At 38.2% G+C, this 23,185-nt stretch overlaps 3 protein-coding genes across 3 annotated transcripts; 1 reads left to right on the forward strand and 2 right to left on the reverse strand.

The window, feature by feature from the left end:
- Positions 1-2,511: 2,511 nt before the first annotated feature.
- On the forward strand, positions 2,512-3,191 carry LOC109206156 (ras-related protein RABA2a; the record flags this gene model as incomplete). Its single annotated transcript, XM_019368945.1, is given in 1 exon segment — positions 2,512-3,191. A coding segment is annotated over 1 exon segment (483 nt), but the record flags the coding sequence as incomplete, so codon positions are not given.
- A 551-nt stretch (positions 3,192-3,742) lies between these two features.
- Positions 3,743-6,153, reverse strand: LOC109206157 (ras-related protein RABD1-like). Its single transcript, XM_019368946.1, has 3 exons — positions 6,022-6,153; positions 4,456-4,559; positions 3,743-4,092 (listed from the first exon to the last, which is right to left on the reverse strand). Exons 1-3 carry the CDS (start codon positions 6,115-6,117, stop codon positions 3,999-4,001), a joined length of 294 nt encoding a protein of 97 aa, XP_019224491.1. The 5' UTR covers positions 6,118-6,153; the 3' UTR covers positions 3,743-3,998.
- A 4,860-nt stretch (positions 6,154-11,013) lies between these two features.
- On the reverse strand, positions 11,014-13,396 carry LOC109206158 (acetolactate synthase 1, chloroplastic). The gene has a single exon (XM_019368947.1). It carries the CDS (start codon positions 13,228-13,230, stop codon positions 11,230-11,232), a length of 2,001 nt encoding a protein of 666 aa, XP_019224492.1. The 5' UTR covers positions 13,231-13,396; the 3' UTR covers positions 11,014-11,229.
- Positions 13,397-23,185: the final 9,789 nt, after the last annotated feature.

Raw genomic sequence — 23,185 nt, forward strand, 5'->3', positions numbered from 1 at the left:
CGATACGCAAGTTTGCGTTGATGCCCACGTGCGAGCTAGCATCGATCGTGTCCGTAACGGAATTCCGTTGGGATCGACGAGGGGCACCTCATTACCAGGTGCTTTGTTGTTTTTCTCGCCATGGTGGTCGGATTCAGCATCCACGTTCAGAGGGACAGACTGGGAGTTCGAAATTTAAAACTTTAACCTGAAACCAAAAGCACTCCAAAGAACAAGTGTAAAATAGGGTGTGTTATAGAAGTTTGTATCAAACAACCACTATTATCCTTAGCCCCACGGTGGATGCCAAACTGTTTACCCTCAAAATCGGATAACAATTAAATTTGTAAGTGGTTTTAAGGATACGCGAATTAGTTTGACACAAAGCTATAAATTGGATTAGATTGAACAAGTAAATATAAAATGAATTCAAACCATGCGAATAAGACAGTTTCAGCCTTAGTGAAATTGTTCACCCTTGATCGGGGCTCGCTATAGTCAACACTGATGAACAAATGAAAAAAGCTAAATAACAGAGAAAATGATAATATATTGCCTTGGAGCGCATGTTACAGTTGTTTTTATGAGTAATCAGACCCCCTTTATATAGTAGGGGAGTTCTACCTTAGGTACAACTCTATAAAAGGTAAAAGATCTTCTGATTAATTGATTGTCGGTTCCCTATCGATTCATGCCGAGATCCCCGCCGTGATATTCGGTCGATCACAGATATTTTGGCTTTCTGTTGGTAATGCTTGATTGTCGACAATGTCCTTCGAAGTTGTTTGAGGCCAGGACCGATTCTTGAACTATGACCTCGATATTCCCGAGGGCAGGTGTCGTGTCCCCGGGCTCTGGCTCAATAGGACTTTCGGCTTGATTTTGGTCCCTTGCCATCACATCTCGAGCCTGGCTTATCTTGTCGGAAGTCAAGGTGCATCATGAGCTCGGTTTTACCCGTATACAATACTATTTTCATTACATTAAGAAGTGGACCTCTGTATGCGTGATCAGCGGCAGTATCAGACTTGTATTTTTGTGTCAAAATTGAAAAGAAAATCATAAAAGCAATGCATTTTCAAGGACTCCATATGACTTTTAGTTAAGAAGTATAGGAAGACTCTTCGTTCTTGGATTCATTGGTGGTTACAATCACGTGATCGAAGCAATTTCATCAAGTCAGATATTGGTTTTTTGAAAAATATTAGTCCTCCCTTTATATCAATTTATGTCGCATTGTTTCCTTTTTAGGCTATCTCCGATCCTTGTCTCTATTTTTTCTTTCAAAATGGGATAAACTTCAAAATAGAGTAAAGTTACTCCAACTATTTACTTTATTTTTTACTTCAAAAAAATATGTTCCATTTTATATTCTTCTCTCTCTTCAATATTATATTATTATCTTATATTTAAATTTTATTTTTTATTTCTATTAAAGAAAATCTATCTTTTTTTTCTTTTACATATTCATCACATATAATTTCTTATAAAATTATTTTATATCATAAATTTTTAAATAATATTATTATTATTATGCTATTTACCGTAGTTTCAATTTTTATGTATCTTAATTTAATGTATTTTTAGTTTTTTTTTATGTATTTCCAATTTTAATGTATTTTCATTTAATGTATTTTCAATTTTCACTTTTCAATTTTAGCAACATCGAATATTTTATATTCGCACCTTTCAATTTTAGCAACATCTAATATTTTATATTTGCACCATTCATTTTTTTGAGATGATTATATGATTTTCATGTAAAATTATAACTTATAATTTTACATAAAAATAATAAATGCACGAAAATTAATTTATCAAAATTATACACCAAAGTTAAGATATAATATTAATATAATAAAGACATTACATAAACATAATTAGGTATATATAAAGAGATAAATTAAAAGATTAAACAATAAAATAATAATAAAAAATTGATGAATAGTAATGGGGGAGATGAATAGTGCACCCCCATATTTGAGGGAACACTATTCATCCCCCATTTTGGGGACAAAAATGGGGGAGGGTTGGAGCAAAATTCCCCCAAAAATTTCCCCCATTATGGGGGATGGGGGCAAGGTTGGAGATGCCCTGACACCTGTCGAATGTTACTCATGATACAAATAAAGAGGGCATTCTACTAATATTCAAAGTTTGGAAGGACCTAGTTGACTGCACAACTGGTGCAGTGGTGCACAGATGCTACCTTTAATGGGGTTGCCAGGATATCCAAAATAAGGAGTAACAGGCAACTTGTAAGTTCAATGAGGTCACACATGATTCTGGAAAACCACTCTAAGTGCTTTCTATCTTTAAGATAAGGAGTAAGAGGCAACTTGTAAGTTCAATGAGGTCACACATGATTCCGGAAAACCACTCAAAGTGCATTCTATCTTTAAATTCGCCTTGCTGACCCTCCATTGAATAACACTTGTGTTCTTGTTGCTATGGGTACTTCTACAATTTTTGGTAATTGCAGAATTTCTATGTTATATAAATCTTTGTTGCTTAATTCTGATATATGTCTAGGTTGAGGGAAGGACCGTCAAGGCTCAGATCTGGGACACAGCTGGACAGGAAAGATACAGAGCCATTACAAGTGCTTACTATAGGGGTGCTCTTGGGGCTCTTCTGGTATATGATGTGACAAAACCAACCACCTTCGAGAATGTTAGTCGGTGGTTGAAGGAACTGAGGGATCATGCAGATTCGAACATTGTGATTATGCTCATTGGAAACAAGACGGATCTGAAGCATCTTCGAGCAGTTGATACAGAGGATGCTCAAAGCTTTGCTGAAAAAGAAGGCCTTTCTTTCATCGAAACATCTGCATTGGAGGCAACAAATGTAGAGAAGGCTTTCCAGACGATTCTTTCAGAAATCTATCGGATAATCAGTAAGAAGCCACTTTCTTCCGAGGAGCCAGCAACTGCTAACATCAAAGAAGGGAAGACTCTTGTTGTTGGGGCAGAGGATCCTGCCCCCAAGAAGGCATGTTGCTCTTCATCTTGATGGTCATTAGATTTTTAAGCCCCTATATTGTTCCTTTTGTTAGTTTTAACTAGTAGTCATTTTTTGCCTTCTATATTCTCGGTAAAGATATTATACCCTTTTTCAACATTAGGAAGGAAATGTGCAATACATGTCAAAATCTTGTTATAGTATGGCTCTTTAAGAATTAAATCAATTATTTCAATGCTTCAGCGTTAGTTCAAATGACAGCAATTATTTAATGTGTATGGTGTGATATTATAACTAAAGACTATGATTTGCCACCATATAGCAAGAAGTCTAAAGACGGCAATTTCTAGAGTTCTTTTTCATCCGGTGAAATGAGGTTCTCTAAAATTTAAAGAGTCTAATATCCAAATGACTTAATAAGTCTAATTTACTCTAGTATCTTGCACACAATTAGGATATCTCTTTATTCTTCTTCACGCAAAGGTCCTCTCATATTTTTGTGTGTCGGTCCAACTACGTATTTTAATAATACCTCTTGTTTTCTCCCCGACATACGACTTTTACTGTTACAACTAATCACCTGCAAGTAAACTTGGGGCGTACTAATGGCAAGAAATTATCAAGAGGAAAATAACACACGACTTTTCTCAACTACTTACTGAAACAATGAATGTTAAATTGCAAGTTCATCTTACAAGCCGAGGCTGCATAGGGAACATGATATTTGCTTCGCGAAGTTGGTCATTCTTCACTTCGTTATTGCCAGATGGATCCATCTTACAAACAGTGTAAATAAATCTTAGTCACTCTATTTTTAGTGTCAAACAGCTACACATTGTCGGCGCACGCCGAAGTTAAACTCATACTATCAGATTTGCCTCTCGGCGTCTACTTATCATTCCAGGCAGGCAACGTTCACATAACACCATGAGCAAAGTTGGAAATACATTTCAACCAACGGAAGGACATTCTAGTTCTAGTAAACATATGTTTAGTTACAAGCTGTTCAAATTTTGCAATTGGAACAGAGCGATACAGAAACAGAGTGTCAGCAGTTAGCCACAACAGTTGCTCTTCTGCTCAATTGGTTGTCCTTTGATTTGAACAGTGCTACCTGACTTCTTGGCTCCAGCTGGTTGATTACCCATTCTGCAAAATAAAAAATTTGGTTAGGTTCCTAAATCGGAACTACGAAAAGACCAACTACAAACTACTAAGAGATGTGGTTCAGGGTGGAAGACAACTTTTTACTTGTTACCAACATTGTTCACATCATGTTAAATTCATTAATATAAAAACTAGTTCATAGAAAAAGTAGCAACAGTAGCAGTCTGACTATGTACAATAGCTATATATATTCACAATTTCATACCCACTAACGCAATCTATCTTGGTAAGCTTTAAATATGTTGAATGTATCGGAAATAGAATCAATAAATTATGGGGAGAAAAAATGGTGGAACTAGACTTTTTGCAGAAATAAAACCAGGAAAGAAATATTAGCCCACTTACTTTTTCTTGATCTCTCCCGCCATTGTCAAGAAAGCCTGCTCCACGTTAATGGAGTCTTTTGCACTCGTCTCAAGGAAAGGGATACCTAGTTCATCTGCCAAAGCCTGAATAAATTTAAAGTGATGTTACAAATGCATAATTGCTTGAACTGGGAATAAGAACATAACTGACAAGTAAGCTGTCTAGATCATACGTTCATACATTGGTCAAGACGAGGTAGTTTCATACTTTGATAGAATGATTTGGAGAATATTAGAATCACATATTTTGTTATGTCACTACCTAAACCAAGAAATACAGAATAATCAAAAGAAAGGCATTTCAAAAAATTTACATCATCAAGTTCAATATCGCAAAGCACTATTTTGACATGTTTACAAACATCTAAAGTAGTTCATATCTACTAGAGGGTTACTTTTACATATTAATCAATTTTCATGTGTTATCTATCAGCATCAGAGGTATTCCATTGAAACCAGAGCACAAGGAAATGAAAAACTTTCAGAATAATATATCTTTAACAGCAAAAAGTCAAACACTAATCAAACACCACCAATTATTATATAGTCACATGTAACAACCTGATTATAGACCACACACTACCTCCAGAAAGCCTGCGCTCGCAAAGTTCACAAAGAATAACTTATGACAAAACTTCTAGGTTGTTTATTTGCACACATGAACTAAGTTATAGTGCTCCCTCCCACTCTTCTGCTCAACCTCGAACTGGAATCACTGCCCAAGTACCTTGAGCAATCATGGACACCAGGATTGTGCACCTACCCAGAGACTTCATATACTCAAGTGCATTGAGGGGACACAGATCAAACAAAAGTGTGACTACAGTGACTGAATTCAGGGAGTTCTGAGATGAAGAGCTAACTCCAGTGAGACTTGGGTTTCATGAGGCAAACGAGTATGCCACAAGGACGGAGGATAGAATAACTGCTGGTGGATCACTGGTGTCATAGGTATGCAATGTTTCTGACTGATGATGGTGTCTGCAGACATGTCCAAATGATGGTTTGATGCAAAGTCACAATGACTGCTAATAATGAGCTAGCCAACTGTAGCATCTAAAGTATGTTCGTCTTCAATTTTCCACTGAGGACACAGAAACTAAAGATAATGGTTGCAGAAAATACTCCACGCGTAACCCTACTATAAAGAAAAAGTAGCATAAGCAAATTTACAAGTTTTTACTTTTTCAACTTGATCAATTTTTCTCAAAGATATGTCCAACATCTTCATTGAGAAGACAACCCCTAAAACAGGAAGATACCTTTTCCGCTCCAAAAGACATTATAGTCTAAATGTATATCCTGAAAACAAAAATCCTACTCTAGTATAGTAAAGAACTAACACGTTTGAGGCACATAGCTTGAGTTTAAGAAAGGAATCAAATGAAAAGAACATGAGAGCATTGTTAGAATAATTATAACAAAATGAGATGATTTTCAGCATTTGTCAGCAAGCCATGTTCAATAGGCTGATAGTATGGCTAAACCGCGCCCGATCAGTACAAAGAAACAAAGGTTTATCTGATAAAGAGGCAACATAAAATACCTTTCCCGTCTGTGTGTCCACAACCTTGTAAACACTCTCATTTGCATATCTGTCAATTTCATTCAGCCATTGCATGACACTGTTGAAGCTCTCCATTTCAGTTACAACGCAAACAATCTACCATAATATAACCACAAATAAGAAGAGCATTTTTCTTTAACCAGTGTGTTCAAAAGACCATGACACTAAGCTAGAGGATACAAGAAAAGAGAGCAAAAAAGCTTTACATGAATCTAGTTAATCTATAACATACACCCGCTGTAAAGAAATCGATGGCACACTTATTTGAGGATGGCGTGTATCACAGATAGGCAATTATACTACAAAACCAGACCATCTACTCCCCCAATCCCCCCAAAAGGAGAAAATATATGCAGTTAATATTAATATTTTTATACGTAAGTTATTAAATCCTGCACTTTTCAAAAACAATGATGGGACGAAATAGAATCTATCACTCCTCCATCTCATTTTATATGACACTCTTTCTTTTTTGGCAGATCACACGAAGACTGAAATCTTTATTTTTGAGAAACTAGGCTTTTCTTCTTTTCCAATTCTTACCTCTTCAAAATTTTCCGGTCCTTCCCCGGACCCCGCGCATAGCGGGAGCTTAGTGCACCGGGCTGCCCTTTTTTTACCTCTTCAAAAATTCCATCATCATATATTTAAAAGTGATTTAAGGACTTGTAAGACATACGACGCATGGCAATAACAAGAAGAGGTGAGAGAACGGACTATTGAAAAGTTGCCAGGATAAAGGAGAACCAAAAAGTCCAAAAAGGTATGGAATAGGTTCAGAGACAAAATGTTGCAAGTAATATTTGTTTTACTAATGTGTTAGTCTTCTCAGAGTTGGTCATGTCTGGGAAGGTCACACTCCGTGACATAATATGGAGCGAGGGAGTAATATCAAAGTCGATATTAACTAGGAAAGAAGAGTAAATGTCAATTAATTACACCTCGGAGCCAACACTAGCCTACCAGTTACCTTCACTGAAACTCGGAATTTACCAGCTGTGGGGTTCAGTATTGACCCCAGGATCATAGAGTGGGTGATTGACAGTATGTCTTAACCTTATAAAGATATAGTTAGAGAAAGATAAGCATATATTGTTTGTATTTTCAAAAGATTCAACAAGCTTAGGCATTAAGATGATGCAAGAAGAAGTATCATAAGCAATAGAGGATTAGCAAAAAGCTGCAGACAGAATGAGATGCAAGGGAGGTAATGAAATTTAAATCTTAACTACTTTTCCAATTTTTTATGGCCAGAGAAAGTTCTAATCAATGTGCCCCTCTACCCCCTACTCTAGTCAGCTTTCTATCTCTTTCTCCAACCTTCGATGATCCTCCTGCTGGCAATCATCGAAGTCAAGAAGAAGTGATGGGCCTGATCTTCCGATATCGATATCTGATCCCTAAGCTGAGCTCCAAAGTCAGGATTTCTTCCTAAAGCTAAAGTAAGGGCAAGGCCCCGGTCGGTTCTCCCTTTCTTTCTTTCCTGGTTATCTGTTCTCTAGTCGTATAATCATACCATTCTGCCATACTATTTTCAGATGTATGTAATACCTCACAATGATCCCATGTGCTCCCCCATAATAACTGCTTGTTATAGTGCGGAACCGCTCCTGGCCTGCAGTATCCCACTACAAAAAGAAAAAGAGGAAGCTGGTATTATAACATGTAAATCAGCATAGAGCAAGCATCAACGGTTAGTTGATCAATCTAGTCATTATGATTTTGAGGAAATGCCAGCTTCCCAACACTGATATCACTAATAAGAGGGTAATGTGGATATGCCCACTGTTAGTAAAATTCTCTTACTTGATAAAAAGGAGAGGTTAAAGTGGATATATTCAATGTTTTAGCACACACTACCAATTAATTAAATAACGGTAACTGCTGATTTTATTGTGCTAGTCTGAAACTCGCCAACATGCTAACTACTAAGAATTAAAAAACACTGCATCAAAGATGCATTTGGTGGCTTAAAGCGATCACATGCTCACATTACTTTGTAAGCTTGCCCAGAAATGGAATTTGAGATCTATGGAATTCAAATGATAAAGATAAAATGCATAGTTCAAATGGCTTGTAAGATGACCGAGGACCTTCAACATAAGCTCAGTACTATAACTTAGACTTGAAAGCATTCACGCGAACGAACATGCAACACTCGACTATACTTACAAATTTGCAGCTTGATTGTCTTTCCATCCAGCTCCACCGTTCTAATTTTCTAAGACTACATCAACGTGAAACAACTTCATGCTACATTAGCATGAAGTGTTAGCTTATATTTCATTGAAACTTCAGACTCTGAACTAAGACTATATCAACGTGAAACAACTTCATGCTACATTAGCATGAAGTTTTAACTTATATTTCATTGAAACTTCATAATTTTACGCTCAAGTTATATGGAAAACACTACTCATGTCGTATGAAGGTTACTGTAAGCCTATATCAACATCAAACAACTTCATGCTATATCCTTCACGCGTTAAATTTTAAGTTTTGAAAAGTTTTTGAAGATCTATAAGTGAAAACTTCATGCTATATCAACGTCAAACAACTTCATGCAAGTGTGATTTGTAAATGACCATAAGTGAAAATTTCTATAGGCGTGAACTGAATTTAGATATTGTTTTTTAAGTTCCACACTTAAAAAGCAGGACGAACTACGAAAATAATTGTAGAAACATATATCATGAAGCTCAATCAGTTGAACAAACTAATGCAAATTCTGAAGATGAATTGCAATACTTACAATGTATTGTAATTTTTGAATCTGAAGATGAATCTCGTTCAAGGTTCTGGTTTTTTAATAGAGCTGCTGAGAAGAGAGGAGATCTTCGACCAGGGTTGAAGGAGATCTTTGACGAGGGATGGAGTGATGGAGGATCTTTTTCACAAATGAGGTTGCAGATCACGCGATTAATGCGTTATGCGGCTTTTATACCTTTTGTCAGGGGTATAATTGTCATAATATTACAAAAATTTTGTCAGCTGGCTACCAAATCAATAATTTTTAAAAATATGGTACATGTTAAAAGGCAGTGGCGGATCTACATATAGTAGTATGGGTGCTTAAGCACCCATTGCTTTTGACCAAATTTATTAGATTTACCTAGGCAATATCAAAAAATTTAAATAAGTATTGAGTGAGCACCCACAATCAAACTCAGTTACCCTTCTTTGGAATTTTTTTCCGGCAAGCACCCATAACAATAAAATCTTGGCTCCGCCACTGTTAAAAGGTGGCACAAATATAGGGTACGGCTGCAAATCCCGCCATCCCAAACCCAACCCCGTGCAAAGGAAAGAGAGTTGTCTCCCTTATGGCTATGGAACCACGATTTTTCCCAACCTTCATAATTATTTTCTGGAATGGACATATATGGTGTAAACAACTTTTTTGTGGAAGTAATAGATGACTTAGAACACGTTACAGAATGGGGATTCTTTTTGGGTGTTCTACCTTGAAGTTTGGACGAGTTGATGGATATAGCTTTTCTCATGCCTTTCCACTCTTCTTCTCTCCCTAGGAAAAAACCTCATTGAAGGACAATGTGTTGGGGTTAAACAAAGAGTCTTGTCTAAGGTTCAAAGAACATGTGATGCTCTAATGGATCTTCTTCCCTTTGTGATGAAAACTGTAAGACACACCCCAAAGCAAAAATGAGATAACTTAAGAAGAAGATGAAAACCTGATTATGGACCAAGATCAACCAGAACCATAGTAACTAACTAATGAATAATAATGTTTTTCCTAACTTTAAAAACTGATGTATCTTCCTCGGTAATATAGGTCCTCTCAACAAACTGAGCAGCTTCTACGCGAAGCTAGTAGAAATAGAGAGAGGAGACATGTTTGGTGACCTTCTACGCAATGCAGAGCTCTCCCTCATCCGCAAAACTTTTCGTCCCTAACACCACTTTGACAGCTATAACACCATGCAAGAAACACCTAAATTTTCAACTTTGAAGACATGCTCAAAGTTGAGTAAAATCACAATTGTGCTTATATAGATGCATTAAGAATTTGATAGAAATATTCATGGGTATCATGAATTACCCGATTATGGTTGTGAAATCAAATCTGGATTTTAAAAGAAATAAACCAATAATACTTAATATATTGAATATAAGTAGTTCCGCAAAAGGATTGCTCCACAAAACATCCCCCAGCACAGCACCCCTAAAAAAAAGAGGAATCACCAAAGAAATATAAGAGGCAGGCAGAACTCGGGAGATAATTACTTAATGTTTAAAGATACTAGTTAACTCCACATAAAATGATTTTCTAGAGAATTTGTAACCTTGAAAAAAAAGTAGGATATAATTTTGGCAATGATAAGTGCATCTTCATTATAAGAAAATAGAATACCAAAGAATAGTTTCTCATGAAGCTTGCATCTTATGTTTAAGATTCAGTGCATAACACAACAACAAACCCCATAAATTGGGTCTGGTCACTGCATAATACAAAAATGTAATTTACTGTTTAAAAGCGCAGCGCCAGATATACATGTACCTGTTATATGTGATGTAACGTCGGTAGCTAAGCACCTGTTACTGTTTAAAAAGCACGTGTTTGTTTGTTTGCGTAATATTGTTATACGCAAACAAAGTCTGATCAACCTGTTATAGATTGAAAGCATACCTATCAGACGCCTCACAAAGAGAAATTTAGCAGTCTACAGTTTCCTAACTCCACAAATTTCCATCATAAGATTATCCACTAGGAAATAGGAGACAGAGATAACGTATTGCTCCTAGGACTCAGAGAAAGCTGCAAATCAACTTGCTCAGATTAAAAGCCAACAATTCAATTGCCCAAATAGGGATTACATCCAACCTAAAGAGGAAGTTCCAATCTGACCCAGCCTGACATAGCTTACGAAATAAAAATGTGGAACAAGCTAACTTTATCGCACTAAACTACTCCACTAGAAATTAATCTCCAGATATGTTGCAAATAGAGAATGAAACTTTGCTGAAATCCTTCACATTCAAAACCAAAGGGAGATGATGCAAAACTTAAAGCAAACATAAATATCAACTATTTAATAGTACAACAGTAACAATTTGCAAAGCCACGGCAAAAATTAATAACAAACTAATAGACAGAACATGTTTGGCTTAATAGAAGTTTATTTTAGATAATACAAGGCCTAGAACTAGCTCTGTAGCTTCTCAAACTCAATAGGAACTTCTCCCGTCACCCTCTGTGATCACATCTTTGAAAGCTCCGCCACTGGGAATCATAGGTAGAACATGTTCCTGATGAGGTACAATCACATCCAACAAGTATGGCCCAGGAGTGTCTAACATCTTCTGAATGGCAGCTCTAAGATCATCCCTATGTGTCACTCTTGCAGCAGGTACGCCACAAGCCTCTGCAAATTTCAACATATTAGGAAAGATCTCCGCCTCATTAGAAGGATTCCCCAGGTATGTGTGTGCTCTGTTAGCCTTATAGAACCGATCCTCCCATTGAACCACCATTCCCAAGTGTTGATTATTAAGTAACATAATCTTAACTGGGAGATTCTCCACCTTAATTGTTGCAAGCTCCTGCACATTCATGATGAAACTGCCATCGCCATCAATGTCAACCACAACTTCATCCGGTCTTCCAACAGCCGCACCAATAGCAGCGGGCAAACCAAATCCCATTGCTCCTAATCCACCAGATGTCAACCATTGGCGTGGCTTTCTGTACTTATAGTATTGAGCAGCCCACATCTGGTGTTGCCCCACACCAGTACTTATAATAGCATTCCCATTAGTTAACTCATCTAGAACCTGGATAGCATATTGCGGAGGAATAGCATCACCAAAAGTTTTAAAGTTCAACGGGTGCTTCACTTTCTGCTCCGTCAACTCCTGCCTCCAAGCAGAAAAATCCAACTTCAGTTTACCTTCCTTACTTTCTAATATCGAATTCAAACCCTGTAACGCCAACTTGATATCTGCACAAATGGAAACATGAGGCTGCTTGTTCTTTCCAATCTCAGCTGAATCAATATCAATGTGAACAATTTTCGCTCGGCTAGCAAAAGCTTCTAACTTTCCAGTAACTCTATCATCAAACCTCACCCCAAATGCGAGCAACAAATCACTACTGTCCACAGCATAATTAGCATAAACAGTACCATGCATACCCAACATTGAAAGGGAAAGCTCATCCCCAGTTGGAAATGCTCCAAGACCCATCAAAGTACTTGCCACGGGGATTCCCGTGAGCTCCACGAATTGTCTCAACTCCTCACTCGATTGCGAACACCCACCCCCCACATACAAAACAGGCTTCTTTGACTCAGAAATAAGCCTAACAATTTGTTCTAAAAGCATCTCATTGGGCAATTTAGGCAACCTAGACATGTAACCAGGCAACCTCATTGGCTGATCCCAGTCAGGTATCACCAATTGTTGCTGAATATCCTTAGGTACATCAATCAAAACAGGGCCTGGCCGGCCCGATCTCGCGAGGAAAAAAGCCTCACGTACAACCCTAGGAATATCCTCTACGTCCATAACGAGATAATTATGCTTGGTAATCGATCTAGTTACCTCAACAATAGGAGTTTCCTGAAAAGCATCAGTACCGATCATCCTACGTGGCACTTGACCGGTTATAGCAACAATGGGGACGCTATCCAGTAGCGCGTCCGCGAGGCCGCTGACGAGATTGGTGGCGCCGGGGCCGGAGGTAGCAATGCAAACGCCGGGGAAGCCGGTGGCGCGTGCGTAACCCTCAGCGGCGAAGACACCGCCCTGCTCGTGACGCGGCAGCACGTTGCGGATGATGCTTGAACGGGTCAAAGCTTGGTGAATCTCCATGGAAGCGCCACCTGGGTACGCAAAGACGTCCGTAACCCCTTCTCTTTCGAGGGCCTCCACGAGAACGTCGGAACCCTTTCTGGGTTCGTCAGGGGCAAAACGGGAAACGAAAGTTTCGGTTTTTTCGGTCTGGAAAACTTTTCGGGTAGTGGAAATGACATTGGATATGGTGAAACGACGGCGTTGGCTGTGAATGTGCGTGTGGGTGAGGTGGAGGGGTGGTGGGGTGGTTTTGTGGGGGTGGTGGGGGAAAGGGAAGGTGGATCTAGGGAGGAGGGTGGAGGATTTGGAGGAGGAAGGCGATAGGGTTTTGGAGAGAGCGGAAGAAGAGGGGGATGGAGCCGCCGCCGCCGCCATTGTTGAAGGAGAGCAGGGAGAGACGAAACTGGAAGGAGGGTAATGTAGATGGAGTGTGGTTGGTTTTATATTAAGTTGAGAAGATGAGAGCGCCACTAAACTAAAAAGGGGTCCTACTTGATTAAATGCACGTGAATTGCGAAAATGGATGAGAACAAATGGAAGAGAGATCAAAATGTGAAGAAAAGAGAAAAAGAAATATTAAGTAGGCGTTTGGACATAAGAATTGTAAAATTCGAAAAAATGGTGAAATTTTTTTTTAGTGAAAATGGTATTTGAAATTTAGAGTTGTGTTTGGACATAAATTTTAATTTGGGTTGTTTTTGAAGGTTTTGCGTGTGGTTTGAGTGAAAATTTTGAAAAACAGTTTTTTGCAGTTTTTCAAATTTTCGAAAATTTCCAAAATGCATCTTCAAGTAAAAATTGGAAATTTTATGAAGAAACGCTGATTTCGAAAAAAAGTGACTTTTTTTTAAAAGATCTTCCATCAAATTTTATGTCCAAACGGGCACTGAGATGTTGGGTATACGTAGGAGTATGAGTGGCAAATGGGTGGGTCTGGTCGGATATGATTCGGATCGAAAACGGGTAAATGCCCATACAGATAAATTATCCGACCCGACTTATATTTAATACGATAAAAAATGGGCTAACCAACGGATAATATGAGTAACCATATTGTCCATGGCTTCTTAAATATGATTATTTTTTTGGAGAATTTCTAGTCTCCTAAACTCGAGGAACTCCAATTTGAGGCTTTACAAATGTTAAAGTTAAACCCGTTGATTATCCATTGGTTACCAATTGATTATCCATTTTCTAAATGGATAATATGGTTTTTATCCATATTTGGCCCATTTTTAAAACGTTCATTATCCAACCCATTTTTAGTGGATAATATGGGTGGTTAAGTGTTTTCTTTGAACTAGGGGTGTTTATAAAAACCCAAAAAATTGAACCAAACCGAAGACCAAACCAAAACGACCAAAAAACCAATACTTTTTGGTTTGGTTTGGTTTTGATTTTGAATTTAAAAACCGATCAAATTTGGTTTGGTTTTGAATTTAATCAAAAACTAACCGGAATAAAACCGAACCAAACCGACTATAGAAGTATCTATTTCAAATTTATTATTACACCTATATGTATGTACGTCTTTGTACAAAGTTTCTAAAATTTTATTGTGCATGTTAATCGTTTGCACTTTTAGTACATTTCTTTGCATTTACATTCTAGTTTGATTGGTAGTTTTCTTTTGCTAAGTATAAGAATCCATTTTATGTTAAAAATAATCTATTTTAATTGAGTCCTTAAATTTTTCATCATTATTTTATTCAATTATCATTAATATAGCTTGGTAAATGATAGATTTCTCAAAGGGCAATTGATTTGATAGTGTTACATTGAAAATATAGTCGCCGGAATATGAAAGTACAAGAGGGGGGTGAATTGTAAATACTTCAATTTAATTACTTATAAGTTGACTTAAAACTTGAGTAGTCGGCTGAATATGATAATTTAGCAGATATGGTAACGGAAAGTAAAATGCAGAGAATAATTGCAGGAATTAAAAATACCGGAATTTTTATACTAGTTCGGATTCAATGTGAATCCTAATCTAGTCCCCTTGGGTTGCAAGGGAGTTCTCTTCAGTAAATGAGTTTCTTCCGAGTACAAATGTGGTGTATATCGCTCAGTTTCTCCAGCACTCGTTTTTTATACAATGCCTCACCAGTTGTATGCTCTCTTTCTATCCCTGACTTGTTACACAGCAGATCTTAGTGAACGACAATGCTTGTTTGCAGTAGAATAAAGAGAGTGATTTGGTTTGATCAAAGTATGTCTTAGCTAGGGTTTACAAGGGTGTATAAATACTTTGATGGATGGTAGAGGCTTGACAACCCAAGAGATTTGATCCTTGGAAAGAATTGATACTTTCCAAGAATAAGGAATTAGCCGTTGCTTCTCTTGATTGCTTTCCTTTAGCAGAGGATTGCTTCAATTGATTTCTCCTTGATTGTTGGATCTTCCAAATGTGGTCGCTTCCCAGATCTCCTCGTATCCTTTAGTCTTCCGTGATTCTGCCCATGATTCGTATCTTTGTCCAAGGCTTATTTGATTTTTTTCCAGCTCAGCTAATCATTGTTATTGCTGACTGATTCGTTGATTAGATTGCGCCCAGATTTACGAGACCAATCCAGATTTGCTGATCACATGCTGATTGATTTCTTCCCTTATACATCATGAACCATTCGAGCAGTCTTCTTTACTTCTTGAACTTGATTTCCTACACATGTATATTATTTGCATCATTAAAATATGATCTAACAATCTCCCCCTTTTATGATGGCAAAATAATATAATAAGGTAAAGAAGTAAACACCAGTCGACTTCCCTGTGTTTTACTAGTCGACTTGACTCCCCCTCAATGTATGTACGCTTGACTCCCCCTCAATGTATGCAGTTGACTTGACCTGTCCATGATTCTCCCCTTCAATGTGTGCAGTCGACTTGGACCGACTTGTACCTGTACATTATACAATATATGCTACCTATACACATATAAAATGTGTGCAGTCGACCTGTACACATACACATATAGACACATAGTCGACTTGTACCTGTACATATACACATAACATAGGCAAAATAACATAGACCTGTACACATACATAACATAGGCTTTTTCTCCCCCTTTTTGCCATCAGCAAAGAGTGATTATAAACATAGATAACAGGGAAGCAGAAAAGGTAAAGAGAATTATCCAAGGGCTTAAACCACAGCCCACAATACCACCAAAACAAGTTGTCAAAAAAAAGTTTTGAAAAACATCCACACCAGCGGCGCAGGAAATAGGTAAGGGTGTTGCAGATGGCCTCCTTTAACTGTTCGAAGCTAGTATTTGCAGCGACGCTCATACCATCCAGCCTGTCGTGAACCTCCGTGAAGACTTTGACAGCATTCTCCCTTACTCTGAGAACAGCAACTCCGATTTTTGACACGTCAGACCCTGTTTCCTTTGAAATAGCATGAATGTCACCCATAGTGGATTGAGTGGCGGAGAGAAGATTCTTGATGTCAGAGAGTTTGGTGTAACACCCCGTAAATTCGACTTAGGAGTGAATGTGTTAAATGAGTGGTAAGATTATATTTTGAACATGTTAAGTCCCATCGGGATGATTATGGATAAAATAGTTATTTCAAAATCAAGATGGAAAGAGAGGTGCATAAGATTTGACAAAAATCAACTAAGTTTGCAGAAGGTTTGTCTTCCATCAAGTTTTAGTGAAAATGTGTAAGGAATTGGGAAAAGTTCGAAACATAAAAGTTGTAGGCCTTTGAAATAGCTTTTAAAAGATATATAATGGAGCCCCAACGGATCTATGTACAAAAAGTTATGTGCGTTTTACGGAACAGCACGCACATGCGCACCCGGTAGCGCGCCCATTAGCGCGGCCGCGCTAATTTTGAGGCAGTGTTATTGCCATTTAGCAAGGTCAGTAGTGCGGGCAAGCCTCCAGTAGTGCGGGCGCGCTAGTGGGGGGTCGTTTTAAAGCTATATTTCGTTCCCCACAGCCCCAAAACATAAAAACTTGCTCTAGAAAGGGGAACTCTCAAAAACCTAACTCCTTAAGGGTCCTTCCACTTAAGGGTCCTTCCACCACCCAAGGTAAGTTCTAATGGCGATTCTAAGTTAATTTCAATTTCCCAACATCTTATTAAGATGGGTAAACTCTCCATATCATTAGATATTCGGTTGGGTCATCATTGTTGAGAGAATGAAGCCTAGAACTTGAAATTCAAGGGTTTGAACTTCGAAAAGGTAATGTCTTCACCCTCTAATTGATTCTAGCATTGGTTTAATGATTATAAACCCTAGTTCATGAGATATGAGTTGATGGGTTTGATAGAAAAGCATGAACGATTATAGATTTGGGGTGTTGAGTGTTGATTATTGGTTAAGGGTGTTGTCTAGCTTAAGGGTGATAAAGAATAATATCGATTACAACCATTTGAGACTTTAGAATTTATCTAGGGGCGAGGAAATGGGTTGTTGGGTGTAGAGACACCATTAATAAGGACTATGAAGCTTTATTTTCACCAAGTGTTTGATGAAATGCTTAAGTGACCAAAACATGAGCATTATAGCTAATATGGAATCCCTTTGACTTGTAATGCTATAGATTAAAGTTGAAAGGGTTGACAAACGTTGTATTACGCTCAAGAGCCGGAAGTTAAGGTATGTAAGGCTGACTCTTTACGTTTGGGAATGTCTATGATTCTACCTACGTCATATTCATTATGACCCTTACCAGTTTCCTCAGAAAGTAACTATGACCTAGTTCCCTGAATAGTAGTAGAACTTCTATTCTCTAGATGGCATAGTTTCATAATCATTAGATATTCTATGAGTCTCAGTTATGACAGATCAACTTATTATGAATATTCATCTCAGTCTAATCCTATTCACTATTACAGTATCATGTCACTTTGTATGGCTCTTTATTTCAGTATCATTTATTACAGTATGATTCTCAGTTCCTGATTCTAAATTCCTGAATGTTGAGCACTTGTATTTGGGCCTGAGGCCGCAGTTTATGCTTTATGCATCTTTGGGCCTGAGGCCGCAGTTATGTATACGTATACTTGGGCCCGAGGCCGCAGTTGTGCGCGCACACACACACACACACACACACACACACACACACATATATATATATATATATATTGGGCCTGAGGCCGCAGTTTAATATTCAGTTAAACAGGTTGTTCATCATTCAGGAGAGAGAGTATTCACATCCTTACTTCCTTGTTTAGTTATCAGTTTATCAGCTAGCAGTTCAGTTTCAGTTCCAGTATTTACAGCTCTTTTGTTCAGCTATTTTACATACCAGTGCAATTCAAATGTACTGACGTCCCTTTTTGCCCGGGGCCTGCATCTCGCGATGCAGGTAACGATGTTCAGGTTGATGATTCTGCTTGTTAGGACATCTCGTATCAGCTGTTGGTGAGCCCCAGTCTTTCGGGGCCTTATCTCTCTTTTGTTTTAGTCATTATAGTATTTCAGTTAATAAGGTATACCGGGGACCTTGTCCCGGTAAACAGTTGGCATTTTCAGTATTCCTTAGAGGCTTCGTAGACTATAACCCAGTCAGTCAGATATTAGCAGGCTTTCATGTGTTAGCCTTGTCGGCTACTTGTTTATACTTGCAGACCTTTCAGTATTTTCCGTATCTATGATATTTCAGTCAGACCTTTTAGCAGATTATCATGTTTTACATTTACCTCTAGCTCATAGTTATACCACATATTGATCCAGCCATACAGTTGGTTCACTCTGTCACATGCAGTCAGGCACCGAGTGCCGTGTTACGCCCAGGCCATGGTTCGAGGTGTGACAAAGCTTGGTATCAGAGCCCTAGGTTCAAGAGTCCTAGGGAGTCTATGAAGCCGTGTCCAGTGGGGTCTCTTTTATGTGTATGTGCGCGCCACACATGTAAATAGTTGACCACCAAGACATCTAGGATTGTTCCATTTCTTTCATACTCTAGATCGTGCAGTTAGAGCTATGTTTTCAGGAATCTTTCTAACCCGTGCGAATTGCGTATTTCAGAAAAAATGCCTGCAAAAAGAAAGTACACCAGGAGGGCATCAGCTGCTAGCCAGGGGGCCACAACTAATGCTGCTCAGGAGGAGGACACTCCGGCCCAAGGGGTTGCACCGGGCTCAGTGCCCAGTGCTTCAGACATGGATGTCAGGGGAGCTATCCAGATGCTCACCCAGATTGTTTCTACTCAGGCTCAAAGGCAGGGAACAAATGATGTTCATGAGATGGGTAGTTCCAGGTCTAGGGAATTCCTCAACATGAAACCTCTCGTCTTCACAGTCTCCAAAAAGGATGAAGATTCGCAAAACTTCATTGATGAGGTTCAGAAGATATTTCAAGTGATGCATGCTACAGACACTGAGGCAGCAGAGCTTGCTGCGTACCAGCTGAAGAATGTTGCCAACACTTGGTATGAAACGTGGGAAGAGTCCCGAGGGGAGGATGCGGATCCTACGACTTAGAAGGAGTTTGCAGATGCGTTCCTTGAGCACTTTCTACCCATTGAGGTCTTGGAAGCTAAGGCTTTGGAGTTTGAGAGACTCAGATAGAATGATATGAGTGTGAATGAGTACTACCTCAAGTTCGTCTCTCTGGCCAAGTATGCTCCAGAAATGGTACGTGATATGAGGGCCAGAGTTAGGCGGTTTGTGTTGGGGCTTTCAGATGATTTATTTGCTGATGCTAATATAGCTGCTCAGAATAATGACATGACCATCACTAAGATGGTTGCCTTTGTTCAAGTGAACAAAGACAGGTTGAAAGAAGAAGAGCGGCTACAGAAAGAGAAAGACAGGGAATTCAGCAAGAGAGCTAAGTCTGCAGGAAATTTCAGCCATGGGAGATCTCAAGCAGGAGGCAATAGCCAGTTCTTCAGGAAATCAAAATCAGGACCTGCTCCATCTTCAGCTAGTGCACCGGTTCAGAGGTCAAAGTTTAACAAGAAAAACTAGAATTTCAGAACAGCAAACTCACAGTCACAGGCTAGTGTGGACAACAGGGTCCCTGGTTACCCTATTTGCAACACGTGTGGTAAGAGGCACCCAGGGTTGTGTCATTTGGGCACAAATGGTTGCTTTGGGTGCGGTCAGCAGGGCCACTTCTTGNCTTACCTACCAACCGGAATTCGTCAAAATACTAACTTCGCCAATTCAAGCCTAATTATACACCGAATCTCCAAAATCAATTCCGATCGCACTCCTAAGTCGCAAACCCGAAGCTAACCAAATCATCGGAATTCAAATCCGAGCCCTCTAACACAAAAGTCAACATCCGGTTGACTTTTCCAACTTAAGCCTTCTTAAAAGAGACTAAGTGTCTCATTTCTTATCAAAACCATTCCAAACCAACTCTAACACATCAAATACTGATAATGAAACTTGAAGAAGCATAAAATGGGGGAAATGGGGCGATAACTCACGTGACGATGGGTCGGGTCGTCACAGAAAAATCATGTGTAATTACCTGACAGTATATTAATATGTGAATAATAAATATAAAAAATTTACTGATTAAGAGGTATTTAAAATCAATATTTTCTCGTAAAATATATTTAATAATTATAAGTTGATAAGTAATATCATTAAAAAAATTGGTATCTTACAAATAAATAATATTATTGCATAAGTAAATTAATAAAAATTTCAATAATGATATTAAGTTTTTCACCAACACATGTGAATAGAGACTATTTCTCATAACAAAATATGTATACTAATGATAATAAAATAAAACTAGTAAATACAAAAAGTAAATTTTGATGTGTGATATGTGTGTGTGTTCAACGCTTTGGGCAAGCCAGAGCAAGACTTCTCTATGGGAATACCCGGCTATCTCCTACTTTAAATAGAGAAAATCCCTGGAATTCTCTGATGCCAGGGATTATGTCTTAAAAACTGTTAAAAAATAATAATTTTAATATCTCAAAAAGAATATTTAAATTGATGTCTAGGTTCATCCTTTTAATGTGTCTTTATATGACCAATAAATTTGAATATATATTAATGTGTATAGTAGTAAAATAGAATAACTTTAAACACAATATTTTGTTAACATTTAATGGTAACAAAATCAGTTATGTTTTTGTAACTTTGAATTTGACCAAAGATGGGTCTTGTATGACCATTTCCTTAAATGTCTATTTTGATAACATCTCATTAACTTTGATAATAAAGTTTCTTTGGCTTTAAATAATTGTAACATTTGATAGCATAGAATCCTTAATGGATTTCTAACGTTTTTTATTACATCAGATGTCCATCTCCTTTTGAACTATATATAAAGCTATCTACCTGTATTCATGGGAGGATAGAGTGAAAAAGCAATCTGCTAATCTTCTTCTTTGTGCTGGATTTTATTTTATTCAATCTTTGTTGTTTCTGCTCCTAGTTTATACTAGAAGAGCTTGTTGAATCCTGGGGGATACGCCTAATATTATTCATCTCGGTGTGGGCGAAATATCCTTAAGGACAGTGTCTTTGACACGCCTCAAGCTAAACTTTTTATTCTCCATAATCATCCAATTTTTTCAACAATCTTAAGGATATTTTACGTTGTTATTATGGAGAATAACGCTGCTAATGTTGCTGTTTTTGGTGGAAATAATTTTAACCGCAAGCACGCTGTTATTGACAAAGGAAAAGAAATTGCTACTAGAAGCAACCTTGTGGAAGAGAACAACCGTCAGAGAAAATCAAGTAACAGGTATGATAAAAGAAATGGTTATAAGCCCAAAACCAACAATCAAACCTTCAAGGAAAAAGGCAACTACTTTGTGTGTGGCACACCTGGCCACTATGTTGCTCAATGCCGAAAAATGGTTGAGAATGACAATCCCACTAAGGCTAAAGTAAATTTTACTGAAGCCAAAGTGGATGATATAACTGTTGCGGTTGTTTCCCAAGTGAACCTTGTGGGCAATGTGAAAGATTGGGTGTTAGATTCTGGTGCCACTAGGCACATATGTGCTAACAAAAAAGACTTTGTGTCTTACACCCAAGTTGAGGAGGGAGAAGAAGTTGTCTATCTTGGTGACTCAAGGACTACTCCAGTTCTTGGAAAAGGCAAAGTTCTTCTCAAACTCACATCTGGCAAAACTTTGGCATTGAATGAAGTGTNATTGGATCTTCCAAATGTGGTCGCTTCCCAGATCTCCTCGTATCCTTTAGTTTTCCGTGATTCTGCCCATGATTCGTGCCTTTGTCCAAGGCTTATTTGATTTTTTCCAGCTCAGCTAATCATTGTTATTGCTGATTGATTCGTTGATTAGATTGCGCCCAGATTTACGAGACCAATCCAGATTTGCTGATCACATGCTGATTGATTTCTTTCCTTGTACATCATGAACCATTCTAGCAGTCTTCTTTACTTCTTGAACTTGATTTCTTGCACATGTATATTATTTGCATCATTAAAACATGATCTAACAATCTCCCCCTTTTTGATGATGGCAAAATAATATAATAAGGTAAAGAAGTAAACACCATTTCGACTTCCCAGTGTTTTACTAGTCGAATTGACTCCCCTCAATATATGTACGCTTGACTACCCCCTCAATGTATGCAGTCGACTTGACCTGTCCATGACTCTCCCCCTTAATGTGTGCAGTCGACTTGTACCGACTTGTACCTGTACAGTATACAATATATGCTACCTATACACATATAAAATGTGTGCAGTCGACGTGTACACATACACATATAGACACATAGTCGACTTGTACCTGTACACATACACATAACATAGGCAAAATAACATACTTTTTCTCCCCCTTTTTGTCATCAGCAAAGAGGGATTAGAAACATAGATAACAGTAAAGCAGAAAAGGTAAAGAGATTATCCAGCGGCTGGTGAAACAACCCACAGTAGCAAACAGAATTATCCAAGAGCGTAACCACAGCCCACAATACCACCAAAACAAGTTGTCAAAAAAAAAACATAGTTTTGAAAAACATCCACACTAGTGGCGCAGGAAATAGGTAAGGGTGTTGCAGATGGCCTCCTTTAATTGTTCGAAGCTAGTATTTGCAGCGATGCTCATACCATCCAGCCTGTCGTGAACCTCCTCGAAGGCTTTGACAGCATTCTCCCTTACTCTGAGAACAATAACTCTGATTTTTAAAACGTCAGAAGCTGTTTCCTTTGAAATAGCATGAATGTCACCCACAGTGGACTGAGTGGCGGAAAGAAGATTCTTGATATCAGAGAGATTGGAGTCAATAGAGCTAAGCTTCTCACTAAGCTCAGAACTGACAAGAGTAGGAGGAGGAACAACTGATGAAGGTTTAGTTTCCATAGGGGCCTGCTTTGCTTCACTCTCACTTTTCTTAACCCAGGAGCCCTTGATACTCA

The sequence above is a fragment of the Nicotiana attenuata genome, unplaced genomic scaffold (assembly GCF_001879085.1).
Source record: "Nicotiana attenuata strain UT unplaced genomic scaffold, NIATTr2, whole genome shotgun sequence".
NCBI lineage: Eukaryota > Viridiplantae > Streptophyta > Magnoliopsida > Solanales > Solanaceae > Nicotiana > Nicotiana attenuata.

What these genes read in the sequence shown, in the direction of transcription:
- LOC109206157 (XM_019368946.1), bottom strand. Translation starts at nt 6,117, where the DNA reads ATGGAGAGCTTCAACAGTGTCATGCAATGGCTGAATGAAATTGACAGA. An exon ending in TGGACACACAGACGGGAAAG is followed by an intron (nt 4,560 to 6,021) that starts GTATTTTATGTT and finishes AAATTTATTCAG; the next exon opens with GCTTTGGCAGATGAACTAGG. An exon ending in GCGGGAGAGATCAAGAAAAA is followed by an intron (nt 4,093 to 4,455) that starts GTAAGTGGGCTA and finishes TTTATTTTGCAG; the next exon opens with AATGGGTAATCAACCAGCTG.
- LOC109206158 (XM_019368947.1), bottom strand. Translation starts at nt 13,230, where the DNA reads ATGGCGGCGGCGGCGGCTCCATCCCCCTCTTCTTCCGCTCTCTCCAAA.